Source organism: Mya arenaria, chromosome 7 (assembly GCF_026914265.1).
Source record: "Mya arenaria isolate MELC-2E11 chromosome 7, ASM2691426v1".
NCBI classification, from domain to species: Eukaryota; Metazoa; Mollusca; class Bivalvia; order Myida; family Myidae; genus Mya; species Mya arenaria.
In genome coordinates this window covers 64,044,173-64,068,438 of record NC_069128.1, presented here as the reverse complement: position 1 = coordinate 64,068,438, position 24,266 = coordinate 64,044,173, and the positions used below count along the sequence as shown (strand labels likewise).

General features: G+C 34.8%; 2 protein-coding genes across 2 annotated transcripts; both read left to right on the top strand.

Annotated features, from left to right (window-relative positions):
• Positions 1-9,268: 9,268 nt before the first annotated feature.
• On the top strand, positions 9,269-15,037 carry LOC128241668 (uncharacterized). Its single transcript, XM_052958688.1, has 4 exons — positions 9,269-9,398; positions 12,319-12,394; positions 12,690-12,814; positions 13,908-15,037. Exons 1-4 carry the CDS (start codon positions 9,353-9,355, stop codon positions 14,180-14,182), a joined length of 522 nt encoding a protein of 173 aa, XP_052814648.1. The 5' UTR covers positions 9,269-9,352; the 3' UTR covers positions 14,183-15,037.
• Positions 15,038-15,811: 774 nt separating this feature from the next.
• LOC128239944 (sorting nexin-24-like) lies at positions 15,812-23,621 on the top strand. The gene is made up of 6 exons (XM_052956403.1): positions 15,812-15,908; positions 17,781-17,969; positions 18,214-18,293; positions 19,280-19,371; positions 20,008-20,079; positions 20,671-23,621. The coding sequence occupies exons 1-6, from the start codon at positions 15,849-15,851 to the stop codon at positions 20,682-20,684; spliced, it is 507 nt and encodes a 168-aa protein (XP_052812363.1). The 5' UTR covers positions 15,812-15,848; the 3' UTR covers positions 20,685-23,621.
• The last annotated feature ends 645 nt before the right edge of the window (positions 23,622-24,266 follow it).

The window sequence follows — 24,266 nt, the reverse complement described above, 5'->3', positions numbered from 1 at the left end:
CAAAACAGTTACGTTACGTTATAAAACAGTTACGTAACACAATGCCAAATTGTGCCACAATGATAGAAATTGTATTCTTGCGCTAACGTTCTTGTGTTTAATGTGACTAACTCGGGTTGTGGTCCATACTATAATTTCACCAAACTAGAGAAGGGGTGTTCTTCTGAACGGTCATATTGAAGTTGAAAGTTTCTTATGAATATCAGATGCGGAACCAGGATTTGACGTAAGAGGGGCGCAAAGTAGGGGCGTTACCTTTTGACTTGCACCCTTCCCTCAGACCCGAATTTTAGTCTGAAATGGTGTATTTTTGGCCGATTGTTTTACAGTTGTCTCCGATAATGAAATAACGTAAACTTTGACGATTTAAGGAGGTGGAGAGGCGCACGCCAGGTACCCCCATTGGACCACCTTGTGTGTATAGTCGGTCCATTGTCGGCATCATTCGAACACCAATCAAACGTTTAGCCTGTATCATTTAACTTAAAACTTAACTTAAAAATGTGTGAATTTGAAACGCAGTTTAACATATTAGTTTTCCAAAGTAAGAAACTACTTTCTTTGTAAATTGAATTTGTGGCATGGCAATATGTTTCACAAATTGAATTATTTCTCCAAGGAACGAAAGTAATTTACGATTGAGAGGAATCGTAAGCTCTGGGTATGACTTTCAAATCCTACTCGACTAGCACAAACGCTTTTAATTAATCTGGGCATGTTATTGAGCGTGCGTATATGTAGGCATACAAATAAAAACCTAATTCCAACCTTGACTGAAATTTATCGGTTGTAATCTAGATCCAATTATTAATTATTGTGTGCAAACATTGAGTCCAGTTTGAGGAATCACGTGACTTTAAATGTGTTCTCACATGGGTCACCACGGGTCACAACCGATGTAAACAAGCAAGATATTAACGTTAATTTCTTAAAAACTTTGACAGGAAATTAATGAAATTATGTCTTAGCCTATAAAGAACTTTACTATTTTCTGCTTTTACACGTGTGAAATATTTTCTATTTTCTTTTGTTTTAATCACGTCAAAAACTTAATAATTTATTCAGAAAGTCTACGTATTTTTAATGGCCCCCGTATAGAACGGTTTTGGCGAAATGATTCGGAAAACGGTATGATAAAAGTCGAAAACGGCCCAAAATTACATCCAATATGCATTCCTATGTGGTTCAAAATTAAAAATGTCATACATATGACTTCGTCGTATAACAACATAAATTAAATAAAGACATTTTAAGGGAAAAAACACGAGCAAGAAGAAATACCGCGAAACCTGCAAATGACATCGATGACTCCATTATGTCGCAACTTCGCAGAATAAAACATTTGTCTAAAATATTTTTAGGCTATAACAAGTACATAATTTCCCAGATTTTCCATATATATATATATATACGGCCGTGGCAGCATATGTCAGAGCTGGTGAAAATAATGCTTTGATATACGCTCGTATTTATATAAGTAAAAAGAAAGTATCGTTAGCTGATTTTCATCCCATTTTATCACAGCAGTTCAGCGGATCCAAAGACTTGATATAATAACAAAACATTTATATTTAAGTGTCTTCCATACCGTATACTTCCAAAAATAAATAGATGTTCCTGTAAAGCATTTAGTAGGAATAGTATGGCCAAAATATTTTAATTATTATTGTCATAAATGAGTTATTGAAGGAAAAACCGCATAATTTGTATTCAGAACGATCAACGGTTGTCTTTAAGTCTATTCCAATTATCCAATGATTTGAAGTACAATTGTATTTTTTTTTCATTTAGAACTAAATGAAAACTTTGGACAGACTCAAATACCATTGAGTTGTGTTCTTTTGTGTAGGAGAGAAAGAAAAACAACCTAACAAGTTTATAACAACCTATATTGAATAGAAAAGCAAGTTGATAAACGTATATGTATTTGTTAACATGACTACATTTTGACGTAATAAATCTAAGGGGTGTACATGGTAGAAACAAAATGCAAGAACCTTATAGATTCTGAAACAAATTTATGCATGGACCCGATAGTTCAACGTTATTTCAAATCAGAAGTAACATAATAAAATGTTTCCATCATTAGCCCAGGCAAAATACTTTCGAATACTATGCAATAATTGCAATTATTTTGAGCAAGTCGTGAAATGTGACTTTTGGTGCTTACTCGGCGACATACAAAACTATTATCCTCTATAATGTAACTGCCGAGATCTTTTATTCCAAAGTAGTCGACCGTAGGATTGACACACCCGGACCTTGGATCTGCAAACGTTATTTTGGCCTATCATATTGTGTGACATATTAAAGCTGTACTCTCACAGATTGAACGTTTTGACAACTTTTATATTTTTTGTCTCGGAACGAGCCAATTTTTTGCGAAAATCCATAGAAACCAGTGATATAAGACTGCTGACAAAAAGTAAGATCGCATATTTTTATATTTAAGTTCAAAAATTCATGTGTTATGCATTTTTCTTAAACCGTTTGTAACGGTTTAACTCATAAAACATTATTTTTTGAACGGAAATATGCGAGTATGCGCTCTGATCTTTTGTCAGCAATCTTTTATCATTGGTTTGCAGATATTTACGCAAAAATTTGCTCTTTCTAAGACAAAAAATAAAAAAGTTGTTAAAAAGGTAAAACTGTGAGAGTGCAGCTTTAAGATTTGATTGTATTTTAACGATGCGATCCTTGGTCAAACTTTCACGGCGCACACAGCGCATCGTTTAACTAAATTCCGTCAAATTGAAATTCTGGAAAAAGGATTGCATCATTAAATACATTGTGACCTCCGGGTGATCACCATTGAAGTCACGTGAGTTCTTCCTCTGTTATAGCTTCCCTGACAATCGAGCTATCAAAAAAAATAATACACTCAACGTCTGACAATCGTCAGTTAATTATTCTTAATGCTAAATGTATGAGAAACAAAAATCGGTGAAATGATAATCATCAAAGGAGTTCAGTTATCAATAATCCCCTCATGAAATTTATTTCATTCCCTTGAAATTTCAAATGCGTAAACATATCAGTTCATTCAATTAGCTGATATCTTAGGACATGTTAAGACAATGACACTTTTAATGGAATGATTCATCAACATCCAGCCATATCATTTCTGGTTCTATCAGCCCGATTGTCAAAGATGTACACTATTTTCCGAAATGCAAATTTCCCCGGAGCTTAAGCCTTTCATGCAACTGTTCCTTGATGGCCTTTTCGGTGAGATTATATTAAATAAGCAGTAAATTTAATAACACGATGGCTGATTATGTAATGTAACGTATCAAAATGGTCAGATTAAGATACGTTTATCTTGGTACAGAAAGTATTGCCTTTGGATCTGGTTCTTTATGATTCTCTGGTGGCTTATGAAACCAGGCGTCACAAAACAATCATTCTTAAATGTGCATGGTAATCGCAAAGGAATGCATGCATTGCGCCATTCTGCTGTAGTCTCTTATAAAGAGACGACTGTTGTAAAATGTTGATGCATTTAAACATGCAGAATTCACTATGAATTACAAAATTTTATTATTGTCTTAATGAGTATTCCTGAGATTTCTAACCGTCAATATGAAAACTGACTGTTTCCAAGTTAATGTTATTTCCAACGGACATTGTGATTTTATGTCTATTTATGTGGGTAGATGTTTCTTTTTTATGGCTTAAAAATAGGTATAAATATGTATAGTTCCATAGTGGGCATTCCCTCAAATATATATTTACTTTTTAATGCATTCCAAGTTGGTCAAAGCGTGCTCGTTTTCTGGCTTTCTGACCCCTTTCGCAATGTTTTGTTATAAAAAGTTAGAAAATTTAAGTCGTCCTCAAAATGTCAGTAGTGAATGAAAAAAAAAACGGACAACGAAAACTTGAAATGAGTGCAAATATGTGTAGAACTACATCAGTTGATACTTAAAATGTTATTTAAATCAAAGTTCAAATGATTTACCAGAAAAGATCCCCTTTGGGGCCAAAATGTCTATATTTTACATGTTCTTCATAAAAAGGTCAGGGGCGGGTTTCATTTAGCAATACCACCAAGACCTTTTTCAAAAAGTACCCGTTTGGATATTCGTACATTTGGTCATTTGTTGTATCAATGCATATACCTTATTACAGTTAACGCTAAACTCAAGATAAACATTCCAAACTATACTCAAAACGATTGTTTCCTCATCCCTGACTGATACTGTGAGATATAAGCACGATAACGCTACAATCTGATAGATATATTTACTGTCAACCAAATTTTCAATCAATAACCTGGGTTTGATTAACTTCGTTTCAGCGTTATTTAATTTCACTCTATGTATAGTTCTACACAAATGCTCAGCCAACAGTTTGGCGGAGTTAACAAGATTGTCAAACAACAACACATACGTTTTTGAAAAAGCGCTTGTCCCCTCAGTGTGTGGTCGTATGTGGAAATTATCAATATTGGACATAAAATTTGTACTTTTGGACTGGAGACGAACAAACATAGGGGTCATCTACTGGTCATGACCAACCTGCCTACCAGTTATGAAGTTCCTGGGTTCAGGTATTAAGTTCCTGGGTCAAAGCGGTTTTTAGTTATTGAGCGGAAAAAAGTGTGACGTACGGACTGGTGACCAGAAGTTCACTCTGTCCTTGAACTACTAATCGCAATATCAAAAGGGGCCAGCTACTAATCAAGACCATCTTAAATAAACCAATTGTAAAGTTCTGGGACCAATCTTTCTTTACTTATTCAGTGGAAACTTTTTTTCCATAAGACCAGCTTGACTTTTGACATACAAGCATGAACATTAAGGGGTCATCTACACGTCATTACCACTGGTATACCAAATATGAAGCGTTCTTTACTGGAAACCGTTTTTTACCTCACAGTCACAGTGACCTAACTCTGACCTTGATCGTTGACCTTCTGATCCCAAAATCAATTTGGATCACCAACTATTCAATACTAACTGACATACTAAGTATGACAACCGTTTTTCACCTAAAGGTCATTTTTACCTGGAATTATTGTCAAGGAACAATCAACAAGTGGCATACAAATTATGAAGTTCCTGGGTGCAAGCGGTTTTTGTTTCAGCTTAAGGTCAGCGCCAACATTCTCCACCTTCACAACTAGCTTTATATTTGACCTTCTGATTTCTAAATCAATATGGGTCACGTACTGGTGTAACTAACTGTCCAACTAGCATACTAAGTATTTAGTTCCTGGGCCTAAATAATCTTCAGCTATTGACCGGAAACAAACTGTTTTTACACCTCATGAGACATAATTACAGTTGAAGGAATATCAAGAAATGATAGTGGAGTTGATCCCAATGCAATACATTCATTCCCGTCTTGCAATCAAACACAGAACAACATTAAAATATTCATCGAGAGCAAATTAATGTTAGCCTTTGTGGAATTCTTTTTCCTCACATCGAGTTTCTTTAACTGCATTGGTATCTGGATAATTTTTTTTCAAGAAGGAATGTGAGCACCATATGCCAAAAGCAGAACATGACTTCTTTTTAATTCGCTAATACCGTTTAATAGCTCTATAATCTGGATGTTTATTTCATTATTACGTCGAAAAGTCAACAATTCTTTATGAAGAACACTGTTTCTCTTTAAAATAATTTCTTCATTACGCAGTTGTCTAATTTATTGCTTTGACATTAAAAACTGGTATGTTGCACAGTAATGTTCACACAAAGAAATATGTCACACGCTGTATTAGTACGAATATGTCACAAGTCGGTGTTGATAAATTCTCGTACCCCCCCCCCCACACCACCACCACCACCAACTTCACCACCTCTTAATACCAACAAATTTTTCACATTTCGTTTATCGCTCGTGTATCAATTTAAGCTACCAGCCGCCGTAGTTTTGAGTGAATATCAGTTTGCAAGTGTATCCTAAATTAAAAGGTACATCTATATCTAATTAAGAGGTACACCTCTACTGTTTGAAGTGCAATTCTAAAAGCAGATGTGCACCTTCAAAATAGAGGTGTACATTGAACATGTTTTTCATACATCAAATAAATAGATGCACCTGAATATTAGGAGAGGCACCTTTAAGTATAGAGGTGCACCTCTACTTTGGGGGATAGGGTTAGTGGGTACACTTCTCTTTATAACTGCTCTTTAACAATATCATACAATGCATTTTTCAAATAATAAAAGACATGCATCTTGAGTGTAAATTAATTGACAAGACTAATTAATAGGTACACGTTTATGGTCCCTTTTTAAGAGCGAATAATACGCAGCGGTATGTATCATACACATATATAATATATAAATACTAAAATGTAGGTAATTCATCGTATTTTATATGGCTTTCAACACAGACTAATGCAAACTTTATCAAAATGTTAATCTTTTGCTAATGCTATGATTATAGTCGCAATTTATATTCAAGACTCACGAGAAGTCACGGTTAAATGAATTTAACTCCACGAATTTATAATTTCAACATCAAGATTTCATAATTTCGGGAAATTTCGAGTATTGAACTTGAAATGTCACCACTGGTCTTTCGTAATATTGCATCCATGCAATACAAAGTCCCCTACCGGCTAATATAATCATCTGCAACTGAGTTCAAATGTCAATATTTACACCTCAACTTCCATTCCTTAAATGAACGTCATTTCGGCAATTGCGTTCATCAATCGATGAACGCAACATCTTCGGATATGTTCGGATCGCAATTCATTGCATAACAATATACATGAAAAATATTTATCTTGTTATTGTTTGTATTGTGTCAGAAGGTCCCGTAAAATATAAATCAACATTTTAGAAAGTGTTAGTTTTTTAAATTTTAAATGTGTAGTTGCCATAACTGCTTGAATTTTACGTTTAAAAGTGATGTCAAGTGGTTGATCTTTTCCCGCGATATTGTGACGTCATTTGAAAAAAATGCTTCCGGTTAGAGTCGGGTCGTTCTATTTACAGAATGGGTAGGAATGGGTTTACTGAAAAGTTTTTTTAAAATGAAATTAAGTTTTTTTTAACAATTCTTGAAAGAAATAATTAACTATTGGTGTAAATATAAGTAATGAGTTGCGGGCTTGATGTCATTATCGGGGATATGAACGCAATTGGGCTGGTCAAAGTACTCGTGGAGTCCTTCGGACTCCACACACTTAGACCAGCCCAATTGCGTTCATACCCCGATAATGACACCAAGCCCGCAATTCATTCCTTAAATGTCTGGCACCAAGATCTTATATTTTAACCTCAGAACATGGGGTTTGGATGTTGTCGCAATGAGGTTAAAATTTAATCCAATTTTATGGATATTCTATTCGTGGTAGAACATATGGAACGGGGACGAAACTTCAATGCTCAAACCGAGTGAACATCGACGTTGGGTGGACGTTGTGCCAACTAAGGACCCCAACATTAAAACGTTGGATTTTAGTTGGATAAGAAGGTGTTTTAGACGTCATATCTCGTCGAGGAATCCGGGGTACAATCATAATCAAATCTAATTATCTTTTATATCCACTTCGAGTCTACTGCAATTCAAACCAAATTGAAAAAATATGATATTTCAACGTTAAAAAAACAGTTATGTTTGATTTATAATCAAATTTCAATATCTTAAATTATAAAGAAACTTTGTTGTTTTATCTCAAATGATACTTGGACAGAAATTAGTGATAATACATTTTAAATGTGATGCATTTAAACATTATCGTGCGAGTGTAAAAACTTTGGCTAAGTTGTCCATAGGTTACCTTTTGGCCAAATTTTAAATCAAATTAATTTTACTGGTTGATAGTTATAGAAAATAACTTTGGTTAACTTTGACCAATCCAGTTATTTAATTGAATGATGTCCTTAAATGGAGACCTTGACCTTGAACTACTGCGCCTGGAACATTGGTTCTGCATTTCACTTTGATTTGTTGAGTATTTTATCAAAGTTTGAGGATAATCCTTCAAAAGGTTTTGTGGTTAACTCTTGTGTTAAGTTGTTGTTTTTAAATCTAAATACATCATGAAGTAAATGTCTGGACTGCGATGGACAGACGGACGGAATCGAGCGGTCGTACAGTCACAAAAATTCAAGGAGGATAGTATATTCATTGAGAACAATCATGATTTGCGTCAAACAGTTATGAAGATGTTAAATGTTAATGCATAATGACTCCATGTGACCTTGACTTTCACCATGTAATTTTGAGGTAATAAATACGCACGTAAAAACAGACAGGCCAGAATTTAATTTAGCCTTGTTTCTTTTTTATTTGAGAGCTTGCATTTGCAGATTCATACGACCTTTTAAAGAAAAAAAACAGAACACATCTTAGTAGTACATATTAACTTCCAGTTGTTTTGTTACATTTACATATAAATATATCAACATTACAGCTAAACAATGGAGTGGCCGACATATATAATTGAAATTTAAAGGACGAATTCTAAAAATAGTAATATTGCAAATCATCGAAGTATCGTTCAAACATATTATTTGATAATCGTATGCATATACATGTTCATTAAAGCATATCAAAACTAGTAAGCCGAATTGGACCAGGCTGAAATGATAACTAGGACGAATTAACCCGACACCATCTGGACCAGTGGTCTTTTGAGTCATTCAATCAATACGTGACCACTAATGCCGTCCTAACACCTAATTAGTCCAGACTCATTATGATGCTTGCCAGAGGCGGCAATGGACTGGGACGTCATCTCCAGTTACTTGTATGCACGGAAGATTATCGGCATCATTTACCATTCATTGTGCAGACTGCAGTTTTGAACTGGCCAATGTTATTATAGACATCAGACTTTATCATTAGCTTAAGGATGTAGATGATTTGCTCTTGCTGACGAAAATATCGTAATATTGTAATAAAATTTGTCTTTTGCAATTGCATATGCAAATATATTATAAGACTGGAATTCAGAAGTTGTTAAATATGTGATTGAAATATACAATAAAGTGTTATGATTTCATAAAAATGTGTGTTTTCTTTCTTTTTTCAATTGATATGGGAAATCTTTCTTGTTGGTTGTAAAATGCAAAGCAAATAATATTATAAAATAAAGCAGACATTTGCTCGTTCCTTAACGCCGTAGCTTGCGCATATTGTTTTTAACGGAATAAAACAGATATAAGATAAGATAATACATTATCGACCTCGAACATGTCTTTTGTTAAACCTACTGTATTTGTTCTGTTTGTAAACCCTGTTTAAACAATATCGTATTTCAAGTTGATCATTTTATTGGCAAAAAAATCATATTGTTTTACACGTTTATGCATAACAGATTAATGTTAAATTTAGATTTATAAGATTTTAAAATGTAACAATCGTGCGAAGAAATAATATGATTCTTTTCGTGTTATTACTGGAGTCGTGTTTGCTTGTGTTCGGTATGTATTCTTTATATAAACAAGAAACTAATCACTTTAAACATGTAGCATGTACTCATTTGGGCTGAGATGTGAATAAATAATGAATGTTGAGATTTAAGTCTTAGTTATGATAGAGCACGTTAGGGCTGATGTTAGAGTTGCGTTAGGATTAATGCAGCTTAGCATTAGGATTAGATTTAGTATTAAGTATTAGTATTAGTAACTATTGTTAGTGATAGTATAAGCATTAGGGGCAGTGATGGTATGAGCATTGGGGAAAGTGATGGTTTTAGCGTAAAGGTAAGGGTTAGAGTTGGTAGTAACATAGGGGAATGGCCTAAGGGTTAATTGTGGTATTAGCATTGGGGGAAGTGGTGGTATAAGCATTGGGGGAAGTGGTGGTATTAGCATTGGGGGAAGTGGTGGTATAAGCATTGGGGGAAGTGGTGGTATAAGCATTGGGGAAAGTGGCGGTATTAGCATTGGGGAAAGTGGTGGTATAAGCATTGGGGGAAGTGGTGGTATAAGCATTGGGGAAAGTATTAGTATAAGCATTTGGGGAAGTGGTGGTATTAGCATTGGGGGAAGTGGTGGTATTAGCATTTGGAGAAGTGGTGGTATTAGCATTAGGGAAAGTGGTGGTATTAGCATTGGGGAAAGTGGTGGTATTAGGATTGAGGGAAAGTGGTGGTATAAGCATTGGGGAAAGTGGTGGTATTAGCATTGGGGAAAGTGGTGGTATTAGCATTGGGGAAAGTGGTGGTATTAGCATTGGGGGAAGTGGTGGTATAAGCATTGGGGAAAGTGGTGGTATTAGCATTGGGGAAAGTGGTGGTATTAGCATTGGGGGAAGTGGTGGTATTAGCATTGGGGGAAGTGGTGGTATTAGCATTGGGGGAAGTGGTGGTATTAGCATTGGAGGAAGTGGTGGTATTAGCATTGGGGAAAGTGGTGGTATTAGCATTGGGGAAAGTGGTGGTGTTAGCATTGGGGGAAGTGGTGGTATTAGCATTGGGGGAAGTGGTGGTATTAGCATTGGGGGAAGTGGTGGTATTAGCATTGGGGGAAGTGGTGGTATTAGCATTGGGGGAAGTGGTGGTATTAGCATTGGGGGAAGTTGTGGTATTAGCATTGGGGGAAGTTGTGGTATTAGCATTGGGGGAAGTTGTGGCATTAGCGTAAGGGTTAAGGTTAGAGTTGGTATTACTATTAACATTAGGGGAAGACCTTAGGGTTAATGGTGGTATTAGCTTTGGGGAAGTGGTGGCATTAGCGTAAGTGTTAGGGTTAGAGTTGGTAGTAACATTAGGGGAATGTCTTGGGGTTAATGGTGGTATTAGCATTGGGAAAGTGATGGTATTAGCGTTAGGGTTAGAGATAGAGTTGGTATAAACACTAGGGGAATACCTTGAGTTTAATGGTGGTATTATTAGGATAAGAGTTAGAGTTGGTATAAACATTAGAGGAATGCCTTGGGGTTAATGGTGGTATTAGCATTTGGGAAGTGATGGCATTAGCGTTAGGGTTAGGGTTAGAGTTGGTATAAACATTAGGGGAATGCCTTGGGGTTAATGGTGGTATAAGCATTGGGGGCAGTGATGGCATTAGGGTAAGGGTTAGGGTTAGAGTTGGTAGTAACATTAGCGGAATGCCTTGGGGTTAATGTTGGTATAAGCAGTGGGGGAAGTGATGGTATAAGCGTAAGGGTTAGGGTTAGAGTTGGTATTAACATTAGGGGAAGACCTTAGGGTAAATGTTGGTATAAGCATTGGGGGAAGTGATGGTATAAGCGTACGGGTTAGGGTTAGAGTTGGTATAAACATTAGCGGAATGCCTTGGGGTTAATGATGGTATAAGCATTGGGGGAAGTGATGGTATAAGCGTAAGGGTTAGGGTTAGAGTTGGTATAAACATTAGCGGAATGCCTTGGGGTTAATGTTGGTATAAGCATCGGGGGAAGTGATGGTATAAGCGTAAGGGTTAGGGTTAGAGTTGGTATAAACATTAGGGGAATGCCTTGGGGTTAATGTTGGTATAAGCATTGGGGGAAGTGATGGTATAAGCGTAAGAGTTAGGGTTATAGTTGATATAAACATTAGCGGAATGCCTTGGAGTTAATGTTGGTAAAATCATTGGGGGAAGTGATGGTATAAGCGTAAGGGTTAGGGTTATAGTTGGTATAAACATTAGCGGAATGCCTTGGGGTTAATGTTGGTATAAGCATCGGTGGAAGTGATGGTATAAGCGTAAGGGTTAGGGTTAGAGTTGGTATAAACATTAGGGGAATGCCTTGGGGTTAATGTTGGTATAAGCATTGGGGGAAGTGATGGTATAAGCGTAAGGGTTAGGGTTAGAGTTGGTATAAACATTAGCGGAATGCCTTGGGGTTAATGTTGGTATAAGCATTGGGGGAAGTGATGGTATAAGCGTAAGGGTTAGGGTTAGAGTTGGTATTAACATGGGGGAATGGCCTTAGAGTTAATGATGGTTTTAGCATTTTGGGCAGTGATGGTATGAGCGTAACTGGTAGATTAAGACATGGTATTTACATTTGGGTTAGGCGACGTTGTTTTTTGTGTTAGCTTCAGGGTCAGGGTTGTTGGTGTTATTATCGGTAGGGCTGGAGTTAATGGTGGTAGTAGCGTTTGGGTTAAGATTGATGTTTAGGTTAGGTTAGGGTTAGGGTTAGCGGCGGTATAGGCAGAAGGGTTAGTGGTAGCGTTAGAGTTAGGTTTATTCATGGTATTAATTTAGGGATAGGGTAAGTGGTGATAAATGCGTTCGGGTTATGTGTACACTTGAATTACAATCTTATTTCAAAGAATTCGATTCATGATAAAATAAAAAAAAATAAACTAAATATACATATACTTAAACTGTTACATGTACGGGTGCGTTTTACTGATTACATTGCTATACCGTGCATGATATATTTTAGCACAAAGCGAAACGACGTCGTCAAATACAACCGAACCAATTATCACAACGCAAACATTTGAGGATGACGAAAAAGGGTAAGGATCGAAATTTGTGTCGCTTCTAGTGGTTTTCTAATTTTGAAAAAGAAATCACCGTTCCATTCGAATATTATTGCACTAAAGTCATATACAAATGTATATCAAATGTGTTATTCCGCCAAAACAATCGACTTGGGCATACATCCACTCCAAGAGACACATTTAATGAATATATTTGTTCTGTGCAGAATGAAATAAAATCAGACTGTGTGACATCTACATTTCTGAGACTACAAAAACCACATTTACGAATGTAGGTTGAAATCATAGTAAATTATTATTTTCTTTGCAGAGTGGACACATTTGTCGTGGTGGCGGCGCTGTTTGCAGTGCTTATAGTGCTGTCCTTAACGGTTACACTATCTGTGGGAATCTACAAATATCGCCGTTATCATATTCGCCATGGGCTCTATAAACGTAAGTTTATTGGCACGTAATGGCGACTAGACTTTCAGAAAACGAAGAAAGGATAAGTAATGGCAGAGAACGTGCTTTCTTTGTGTCTAGTAATGATGTTTCATTTTAAAGGCACATGGTTGATTTTTTATGTAAAACTTTTTAAAACAAATCAATGTGATAATATCAGACGTAGAAATAGTTTTATAAATATAATAAAAATTTAAAAAAAAATGAAAGTAAAAAATAGAAACTTGCGTAGTGTTTAGAAAAAAATATGTACAGTTGGTTAGAAAGATCATCAACGCGAAATATAAGACGTAAAAATAGTTTTATAAATGTATAAATAAAAAAGGAAAATAGAAACTGAAAAAATAGAAAAAAAAGTACGTAATACTAAGAAAAAATGGTGTACAATTGTTCAAAATGTGTTCTTCACAGAAACGTTAACTTGAAAATGCTACATGCATAGATAATTACTCCAATTATATATCAACTTTTCTAACTATTATGTACTTTTTTCTAAAAAAAATTATTTTCAATTTTTCTAATTTAATTATGTTCCATTTTGGGGCATTTATTATATTTTTTCGGAAATAAATAATTTTGAGTGGTTATAACATCTGTTATGAACCTTACAGCATTATTGGGCGAATCAGGCAAAACTGTTTTATATTTTAAAGGAAAACTTTTTGTATTTGTGATAATAAAAATATTTCTCAGAATCTTTCGATATAACGAAATATTGTCGTATATTTGGTGATGAGAAAAGGTGGCCCTGAATGCTTAAGAAGGGCGGAGTGCGGTTAGAGAGCGACCAGCTCTTCGATCTTAGTCGATATGAATTTTTCTTTTACTTGTACAATTGCTTAAGTTTCAAAATGCTAAGTTTCATTGTCATCCATGCAAAAAATATAAAAGTTAATCAATAAATAAAAATTATTTAAACATTGAAATAACCTCGATGTTAATATAAAAACACTTACATATTTTAACGTCCGATTTATGGATGGTTTACCTTTAAGCAGTTACACAACTTTGAAGCATGAAAGGGAGAAACCTCTTTTCAGCCTTATGATAGATGGCTTACCTTAAATTGACTTTCTGTTACCAGAGAAGAGTCGGGTAGGTGCACAAGAGGAGAGAAACGCTTCCGGTCCAGATCTCGACATGTTTGTTGTGCAGCCGCGTGGTGCGGGCCAATCAGAGGACTGTGTTTCGTCACGTGCCACATCACGTGAACATTTTGAAGCCAACGCTGGTTTTGATGCTGCTATACCAGAAACATCAGGTGCTGTCCCTAACAACGTTCCCAAAGAATGTGATGAGACTACATCTGAACATGGAGAAAACATAGACACGAACAGTGAATCAGCACTCAACGCCTAGTGAGGGAAAAGAAAACAGAAAAGTCATCAGTCTAAGACAAGTAACTTCTCATCTCTCGCGTGCTGTATATAGTATCACCATTACAAAACCGGATCGTTAATGCACCAGTCAATTGTAACCACGCCCCCCCCCCCCCTAAGGTCCGGGGGTATACCGGGGATGGCCGGGGAAATGGGCCGTGTTTTTATTTTCCAGGTGGCCGTGCCGGGTGACTGCGGTGGTTTTGTCTTCACGCCAAATCTAGCGGGAAATTAGCCTTACCTAGGGTCCCTTGGGTGCGTGGGCATTTGGCGGGGGTTTTACCAGCAGATTGTCCCCGCAGGGCGGAGACTTTGCCCGGGCTTGGCTGGACCGAAAGTCAAAGTCCCCGCTATTCCCCGGACCTGGGGGGGGGCGTGGTTACAAATAACTGGTGCATAAAGAATACATCCAAAAATGACAATACCCGTGAAAAAACGACATTGCATTAAATGAGTATTAATTTAATTGAGCACCACTAGTATTAGAGTTTCTACCAAAAATATACGAACTTATGAATAGGTTAACGCTGTCAGCATTCCGACAAAAGTGAAAAACACAATGAAATACATTATATTCTGGTACATTTATAATAAATCGCAGGAGTTACGTTATTTTTAACGTACTTTATAGTTTAAATATGAAGAGAATTGTTCGTTTAATGAGCGATTGGTTCTATAGTCTAGAGCTCTATTATGATTACTTTTTTGCCATGCTAATTGAAACCATGCAGCGTTCAATTAAAGACAGCAAGTTTATTGGTTTTGTGTGTTATTTTTATTGTTGATGCATATATATTTGATAATGTCAATTATACAAATAAAGAAAACATAGAAATGACAATCGTTATACCTTGTTTAATCACCTTTTCGATATCGATGAACAAACACCATTTTATGTAGACCAGATGTTCTAATTATTATGAACAGCATAACATGTGTCCATATCTTAAAATATAAAACGCATGCATAAATTGAGAATACAACAACATTCCAGGATTTTTCGAAAAATAATGTACACATATCACCCACAAATCCAAAGCTTTAGGTATAAAATATGTGGTTACAATATTTAGTCTATACATGTCAATTGGACGTATATAAATGGCAACAATATGAATAACTATTGACACTTATGAAGCGAACAACCGGAACTCCGTAGGTGATTGGTGCAATGTAAATATCATGTCTGTATACAGGCCACACCACTTTTTTCAGCTAAAAAGGCTCATAGACGCATCCTAAAATTAAAATTAGTAATGCCACCGGATCCCTTACATGTACTTTGGCCTGTTAAGTTCTACCTAATCAAAATGGATGGCTGTCTGGCACTGAACAAAACAAAGCATGTCGCTAGTCTATGTGTTACAATCAATGGAAGACCCTTAGAAAATGTTAAGGTGCAAAAACTGTTTGTATTATTATATTTTTTAATATTAATATTATTTATATTATGATTATCATTTTTTATTATTATTATTATTATTATTATTATTATTATTATTATTATTATTATTATTATTATTATTATTATTAAATGCAAGGGACATAACTGCTGATGCTGCTGGTATAAGATTGCTACAGTAGTGTTTAACCGTGCATGTGCAACGAGTTCTACCGAGATTGCAACAATAACATCTAAAGCCAATATGCTCCGAGTTTCTATTCCAACTTGTCAGAAAATGGAAGTAAATGGTGACACTTTCACGGTAAATACATGATTTAATCTTTTATCAAACCAAGCATTAATGTACTGGAGCATCATCGCCTGTAAAAACAGCTTAAGTTGGCAACGGTTACACAACACTATCTTCGTTGCTAAAACAGTGGGCGTTTAAGAGATCTAGAATGGGGTTATGAAAATCTGGCTAAATGTTTACATTAATTGAGTTTCATTTTTATTGAAATAATAGATATCTGGTCCGATAGGCTGCACAATTATAGAAATTCATAAATGATACAAAAACAAAAGATTGCAGTGGAAACTGGGACACAACCAGGCAGCCATACTGGTTGACGGTACATTTCCGAACAGGACACAAATACCGAACACCGGCTAAAACACGCATTTGTTTACCGTGATCGATTATTCGAGGATCAAGATCAATTCAGAGGCTTGCCTTGACTACACTTGCGAAGTTTCATCTTGTTTTGTTAAGTATTTTTCTAAAAAAATGCAATTTAATGTTTATACCTTAAAGATCAAAATGTAGTACATGGGGGAATGATGTCAGAGGGCACACGCGCATCTTTTAGTTTTGCAGTTATGTTGACCTACATTCAAGGTATTTATAAATGGAAATCACGTTTTACATTTGAATTTCATGTTTTGAAAAAACATCGGAAACAATAATTAACATTGCAGTTAAGTGTTTATTTAATATAGCATACTTATTAATTATAATTGTATGACCATGTATTTGCGCTTTTCAAGTGTTCGGTATTTGTGCCCTCCAAAGCATAAATTTAAGGGTGATCTACTGTCCATAAAATGAACGATTTTCGACATAAAATTGATGTCAGAGATTGTGTGTCTGTACTTTGACAGATGTTGTCACATTAACCAAAGATGTTTCATACGCAATTTTAACTTACTTCAACAAAAACTCTCCAAGATAATTGTGAAAAACCTCAAAAAGAGTTCAGATTTGTGACCTTAGCCAGTGACATTATCCAAGAAAAACATTATTATACAGTTGTACATGTAAATTATTGATTTCTGTGGTTTTAAGCTTATCTGGCCAAAGTCTTATGCAATGGCGCAGTGTCCATCGACCATGCATTTGTAAACAATTGCTTGTGAATTTGATAAAGTGTTCAGTTTTCTGAATCAAAACAGTAGTCAGATACCCATAAAAACTTTTCATAAGCAGCCCGATCTGCCCATGTATGACTGGAACATGCCCCTTGAAATGCAAAAAAAAGCCTTAAGGATTGAAGACAAGTCCTTACAGAGAGTTATTGTAATGTTTCAAACTTTTTCTCCCTTTGAAACATATATGATTCATTGATTGCATCCCTTTGAATGTGGGTTGAGTATATAGCCTAAAAGAGCTACAGTACTGTTAAGACCAAACTTGACAGTAAGTGCACATCGTGTTCACTATCAGTTCACTTCGTAGTGCACTTCGTAGTGCACTAGGGTAAGACAAGGGTAAGACAAGGGAAAGACTAAATGGAGACAAGGGGCTGACCAGATAAGGCTTCTTCAGTCTATAATAAATGCTATCTTTACTGTGAAACTTAGAATGATGTGTTTAGTTTCAACAGATGTTTTAATGTAAACTATTTTATAGAATAATTATAATCAATTTTGACCTTTCATTTTAACAATATAGAATTATATGATTGATGTTGTTTTATAAAATAAAGTTAATTTGTCAAACATTTAGACATTTAAATGTTTTTGTTTTCTTTATAAATATGCATTGCATTATTTTCATATTAATTGATAGCTTTAATTATATAACTTTGGTTCTAAATAAAAGGGTTTCATCTTCAAATACTTGTATGCCAGTAGATGCCAGTAGAGCATAGGCCCTCATGGACCACTTATTAAAAGTGTTTTTATTATATTTCAGGCATATAAAGTAGATGTGTTCCAGAGCGGAAGATCTCATAGTTTATATAAAAGATACTCAGAATTTGAAGAACTGCATAAACAGTTGAAAAAAGTTGTAGACACCCCAGAGTTCCCACCGAAAAAAGTTTTAAAATTCAGCCACAAAGTGGTTGAGCAGAGAAGAGTTGCACTTGAGCTATATTTGCAGGTATATTGTATTATTTATTTATTTCAAAGTCAACAAAAAGCAGACAGCTTAACATGTCATTGTAATTCCATTTTATCTCAAATAGTCATAGCTATATCTCAGATCTATGGGAAGAGGTCTGGGGCCCTTCTTATGGGGAAATTATTCAGAAAAAAATGAATTTGAATAGGTTGTGTAAAAAAGACTGACCTGATGGAACCATTTCCAGACCAATGCTAATGATATATTTTTTTCTCCATTTCAGGGAATCCTAGAAAGTGAAACCATTCCAAGGTCATTTTTCAAGTTTCTAGAGGTGCATCTGCCAAGATCAGGCAGTTTTGAGTGAGTACTCGATTTAACATAAATCAAATCTTTTTCGATTATGATGATCCTTTTACTAGTGATTAACTAGTGATTAAAGGACTTTGTTCAGGAACACATCCAAGATTTAAAGATAGTTCAAAAGATTACTAACTAAGAGCAGCATTGAGCAATCTAATGCTAGTTTACGTATCACACGTGATATGGGTGTGTGCCACAACTCATTGTTTGATACAATTTCTATTTTCAGAATTATTCATGAGAAGCCACATCGTTAGACACAGTCATAAGCTCATCATTTCTTTAGTTTGCTGTTTAATAGAATGTTAACTTTGCCAAACAAAGTTAATTTTTGTTCCAGTTACCTGACCTTCCCTATTTTTAAAGATGGCTCTTATTTTTATAAAATAAAATTATTTATTCATTTTTATATATAACCCATGTGGTGCTGTTTTAAACAAGATGGTACAGTTTAATTTTCATTGTGTTACTTTTTTGGCAAAGTTAATGCCAGACTTTGTATTTATATAAACAATACAATTAATGATATCCATTCTTTGTACAGGATAAAATCATATTCCAAAATTGAGATGTTTTCTCTACCTTTTGTCAGCGTGTAACAGGAAACACAATATCATTTTCTTTTGGCGTTAGGCCTAAAAAAAAATACATTTGGTTCGGGTTACCCGACCCTACCTACGGAATAGGCGCCGACCCTACCATTTTTAAAGTCAGTTTGAAAAAAAAATGAAAAAAAAAAAAAAAATTCGTTTTTTTTTTCAATTGCTTTTCAATATGTAGTTTAAACCTTAAATGCTTATACAGAAGATAGCTTTAACATCATTCTCCAATGATGAAAATGATATTCTTATATAAAGCCTAATAAAAAAATAAAAAAAAATAATAAAAAAAACCTACCTACCCTACCTATGTTTGAGAAGGATGTAACCCTAACCAAACAATTTTTTTTTTAGGCCTTATTGATGTTCAACTTTAATCTATTTCAGTTCATTAGATGTTGGTATGACAGAGCCTACAGTAACACATATTCCTGTAGTTGGGTTTTCTAAAGATGCTTTCCTGCAGGAAAACTACAGAAGTAAATAGCATTAATTATACAATGATTATGGTTAATTTTTGATTGACAGCTTTTATGGTCTTCGATAAGTTTCACCTCTCTGAGGTTAATCTTGTTTTGCGATAGTCTTTTCCAACTAGCTGCTGAAATGAGTGACTGCAGAAAATATGCCAGTGGCAATTCTAGTGGCAATTTAGCTAGGTTTTTAGTAGAAAATGGACAGGATGCTTAGGGAGAAAATGGCACATAGTTTGGCCTGTGAAGAGCTGGAAAATTATGAATTTGACAGAAAATGCTTTGAACTGTGTTTAAACTAAGTATTAAATGTTAGGTTAAAACTGTTTAAACTGCCAAATATGTAAATTGCAATGTATTTATAACCTTATTATGAGTTTTTAAACCAAGAAGACACTGACAGTCTTAAGCATTTAATTCAATAAAGGCAAAAGGATGCCCATGCTGGTCTCCAAGAGGGGAGAAAGGTGCTTCCAAAAACGACAGGAAGCAGCACCCTTCCATAACTCTTTAGCTTATACACTAGTAAGTAGTAAGCATTACTTACATAATGATGGGCGCTACTGACCAACAGCATATTGATTAATACAGAAGTCTTGTTGAACAGGGAGTTGTTACTTAATGATTGTGTTCATATTTCAGGTATACTGCCCGATATCGTGGTCCAGGGTGTGCATGAAGGGCTTTACTCCAATGACACATATGATATTCAAGGTTGGATTATCCCATTTATCATTGTGGAAAACGGTCCGATTCTTCATAAGTTTTATTACTCTGAACGTTATAAGCTTTAAACAGTATATGTTACTATCGCTGTGTGGGGGCTGCTTCCATTTTATAAAAAGACTTACGAAATGTATGACATATTGTTAAAGCTGCACTCTCACAGATTGACCGTTTTGACATTTATGTTTTGTCTTGGAAATTTGAATGAACCAATCTTTGCTTAAATATCTGGAAACCAGTAATATTAGATTGGTGACAAAATATCAGATCAAAGTTTTTAATATTTGCGTTTGAAAATTGAAGTTTTGTGGTTAAAAGCGTTACTAAAGATTTAAGAAAAATTAGCTTTTCAGCAAAATACATCAATTTTCGAACATAAATATGAAAAATGTGATGATTCTTTGTCAGCAGTCTTATATCTCTGGTTCTCAGACATTGACGCAACAATTGGCTCATTCTATTGTAAAATAAAATCAAAAGTTGTCAAAAAGGTCCATCTGTGAGAGTGCAGCTTTAAGTATGGGTAAATGTTTGTCTAGTTCTGTTTGAAATAAAAATAAGTTTTGCTGTTTGTTTCAGGTCTGGTTCAATGAGACGATATGCTAGTCACAGCAATGTAAACCAGTGTTTTACATGACAAGGTTGACTTCAAACAACTAAAGCTTGTCTAAGATTGGATGCCAAGAAAACAGGTTCCAAGATGTGATCTCAAACAGCATGAAATGCGAGCCATGTTCTAGGTCATTTTATAATCTTACTAAATCTAGTCACAGAAACCTGGCAGCTGCAATGAATTGTATTTGATGTTATTTTGGTTTTCAAAATAGTTTCGTTGTTATTTCAATATAACATTCATTGATACTGTTATCAAAACAAAGATGATAGTTTTCCAATGTGAGACCTTTCTGAAATAGACATGACGTGAATTCACACAGTATGTGAACTTGGATTCAATAAATGATTTTGTTAAACAGAGTAAGGGCTATTCCAGTAAAACATATAACCCCTGGGTGGGGGAGTAAATATTTTCATAGTATATGGGTTGATGTCTTTTTTCGCTGATTTTCACCCCAAAAGGGTAAATTTGCTTCTGTAGTGGGGTGGCATGATTTTAATCACCTGGGGTTATATGTTGAAATGGAATAGCACTAATTAAGCATGGCTGTTATGATCTGATTAAGTGTCATGTCAATTATGGGCTGATAGATAGGATTTTAAAATTTAAGGTCATTTTAACATTGGGCGGATTGTTCAGACCTTTCTTATAGTCAACGACAATTGCCAGAATGTTGACTTGAGAAATTGGTTATAGTTAACAACAACTGCCTGATTGTTAAGTTTACAACGTGGTTAATTTCATTGTTGATCACTTGCAAATTGTTACTGCTCTGAAAGTTTAATGGATACACTTATGATCTACAGTGTTCCTAACAAGATTTAATACTTCAGTAGTACATGTTTTACTTGATTATATTAACACATCATCAAATATTTCATGTTTCAAAGTTAACAACAGTGATGTTAATTATATTGTTAACTTTAACAAAGTTCTTAACAATCAGCCAGTTGTTAACGTCATCCTTGAAAACTTTTAAATCTTTATTGTTCTGGAAGTTTAATATATACACTTGTTATCTGCAATATTTCTAACAAGGTAATAGAGAATTGTATTTAAATATATGAGCACATCAAATAGTTCACTTTTATAAGTTAACAACTCTGTCGTTTATCACGTTGTTAACTTTTACAAAGTTCTGAACAGTCGGCCCATTGTGTTATTATTGGTGTAGAAAGGAAACCGTAAAGAGATTGAACTTCTCTTGATTTCCTGGTTGGAAAGGAAAACTTTCATCTATTGTATAAAACTATTTTGATAAAAACACATTTGTTGTGATATGTTTTTGCGAGAAATAAGACGTAATTTTCACTAAGACTATTTTATTTATTATATACATTACATACGTTTATGACATTACTATACATTGATGTAGCATATCATGATATGAGAGTTTTATTTTATTTTTAAAATGTTCAGCCGAGTGTTCTGTCAAGGGTTTTATGCAATATTAATGTCTGTATTTTTGTATTAGTATATATTAAAAAGTTTTTTTATTCTGTAGCATACCAGAACACTTGATTGCTCATGATGAGCTTTTTTAAGATTAGTCGTCTTTAAACCTATACATTGTTGTTCTTTAGAGGTCTTCGTGACAGTCGTAAACAACACAATGGTGACGCCATCGATTCTGGTCATTAATGCCGACTGCACTGATTTGAAATTTAAATTGTCTTCATTGTAAACAAAAAACCCTCTTAAAGGTATGCAAATATTCCTGATATAATCATTTTCATCTTCAAATTACAGAACAGTATATTGATCTCTATTTGCACGGCCTCATCCCAATGGTCAATAAATTTTGTCGTCACAGCCAGGAGCGGTCAGATTTTACATCAGCTCTCTTCTGTGTTTCAGGCTGGAATGTTTTGTGTACAACTTTTTGAGATACAATTTTAATATGTGGAGCCTAAATATAATGGGGCGGGCGAAAAAGGAAGACGGGGCAGGGTCTAAAAAGGAAAGGGTGAGCTGCCCTCCTGTTCTGCTTTAGCTAAAAACACTCCTGTAATATACAACTAGCTGAATTAAAAGAAGCTGTCCAAGAAAATCAACTGCATCTTACTGAACCAATCAAATAGAAATTTTAATAGATGATATAATTTTGAAAACTGTCACATGCTACGAGGGAGAATCCGTCTGCTTCAGAATTGCATTCATAGCTTAATATATTTCAGGAGTTGAAAATATTTTCCTTGATTACTCTGTCAGAAGAAATAATATAAATAAGAGGTAATGATTTAAAAGCAGTTTAAAATGGATTGGTGATGGAAGTCCCAACCAATCTGATTTCTAATCTGTTTGGGGACATGTATGGCTCTATCTGATAGAGCTGGGACATCATTGTCAGCCACAGTTGACTTACGTTCATGATTCCAAATGTCTCTTTGTTATATTTATTTATTTATTTTATTTGTATGGTTTGAATGTCCAATTGCTGTTTTTGAAGTGTATTGTTCCTATGTATTTGTGTTGTATTTGATGTGTAGGATAAAGACGTTTATGATGCATATTCATGATAAAAGTGTTTATGTATTGGTCTCAAATGTCCATAATTTGTATTTGAATTGTACAAATGTTCATGATCTTGTGATTGATTTTTACGATTTCAAATGTTCGTGATTTGTATTCAAATTTTACCGAGTCAAAGGTTCATGATTCGTAATGTAATTTTACTGATTCATAAATTTATGTTCATGATTGGTAATGGAATTTTAATGTTTGAAATGTTCATGATTTGTATTTGATTTTTATGATTTCAATGTTCATGATTTGTATTTGAATTGTATGGTAGACAAAATGTTACTCTATATTTTTGAATGATATAAGCCGCTTCTATTGTCAATGAATAACTTGATGAATAACTATTAAAATTATTTCCAAATTTAATTTGCTTATAAACTATATAACTGTGCATTACTATGGTCTTATTATATTCACTGACATGCATATCAATAACGAATATGATTATACCGTCATATAGATATATCGGAGTGCTGGCGTTCGTTGTGTCGCTTCATGTCCCGTTGCAAAAATCTGTCGTGTGTAGCACCACAAGTATCTCACCTACACACATGAAACTTCATAGGAATGTTGGTCAGAATGGGTTGTTGTGCATATGCCATTTCTTAGTCTTTTACTTATCTTTACAAGAGTAATGGCCCTTGAATTTGTGTCGCATGTGACATCTAGTACAGACGTTACTTCAAACTTCATATGTATGTTGGTCTGCATGGGCTGTTCTGCACCTGCTATTTCTGTCACATTTGACTTGGGCTAACAAGAGTTTTTTGCCCTTGTTTTAGAAAAAAACGATTGTCTGTAAAAGCTTGTGTCGCTGAAGTGCCTCATGTATTGCATCTGCACTTTTGAATATTAATGGAAATGTTAGTCAGCATGGGCTTTTGCGCACCTGCCATTTTTTAACATTTCACTAAGTCTTACAAGGGCCCTGACCAATGGATAAGTAAAACATGATCTGAATAACTTTATATGCCGTATGTAGCTCTTAAAGCATTGTGCATACACACATAGAATTTCATAGCAATGTTGGCCAACA

Bases quoted from the DNA above. Each gene is read 5' to 3' on its own strand.
- LOC128241668 (XM_052958688.1), top strand. From the start codon at position 9,353: ATGATTCTTTTCGTGTTATTACTGGAGTCGTGTTTGCTTGTGTTCG. The intron at 12,395-12,689 runs GTAAGGATCGAA...TTTTCTTTGCAG, and splicing joins TTTGAGGATGACGAAAAAGG to AGTGGACACATTTGTCGTGG. The intron at 12,815-13,907 runs GTAAGTTTATTG...TTCTGTTACCAG, and splicing joins TCGCCATGGGCTCTATAAAC to AGAAGAGTCGGGTAGGTGCA.
- LOC128239944 (XM_052956403.1), top strand. From the start codon at position 15,849: ATGCTCCGAGTTTCTATTCCAACTTGTCAGAAAATGGAAGTAAATGGT. The intron at 17,970-18,213 runs GTATATTGTATT...TCTCCATTTCAG, and splicing joins CACTTGAGCTATATTTGCAG to GGAATCCTAGAAAGTGAAAC. The intron at 19,372-20,007 runs GTAAATAGCATT...TTCATATTTCAG, and splicing joins CCTGCAGGAAAACTACAGAA to GTATACTGCCCGATATCGTG.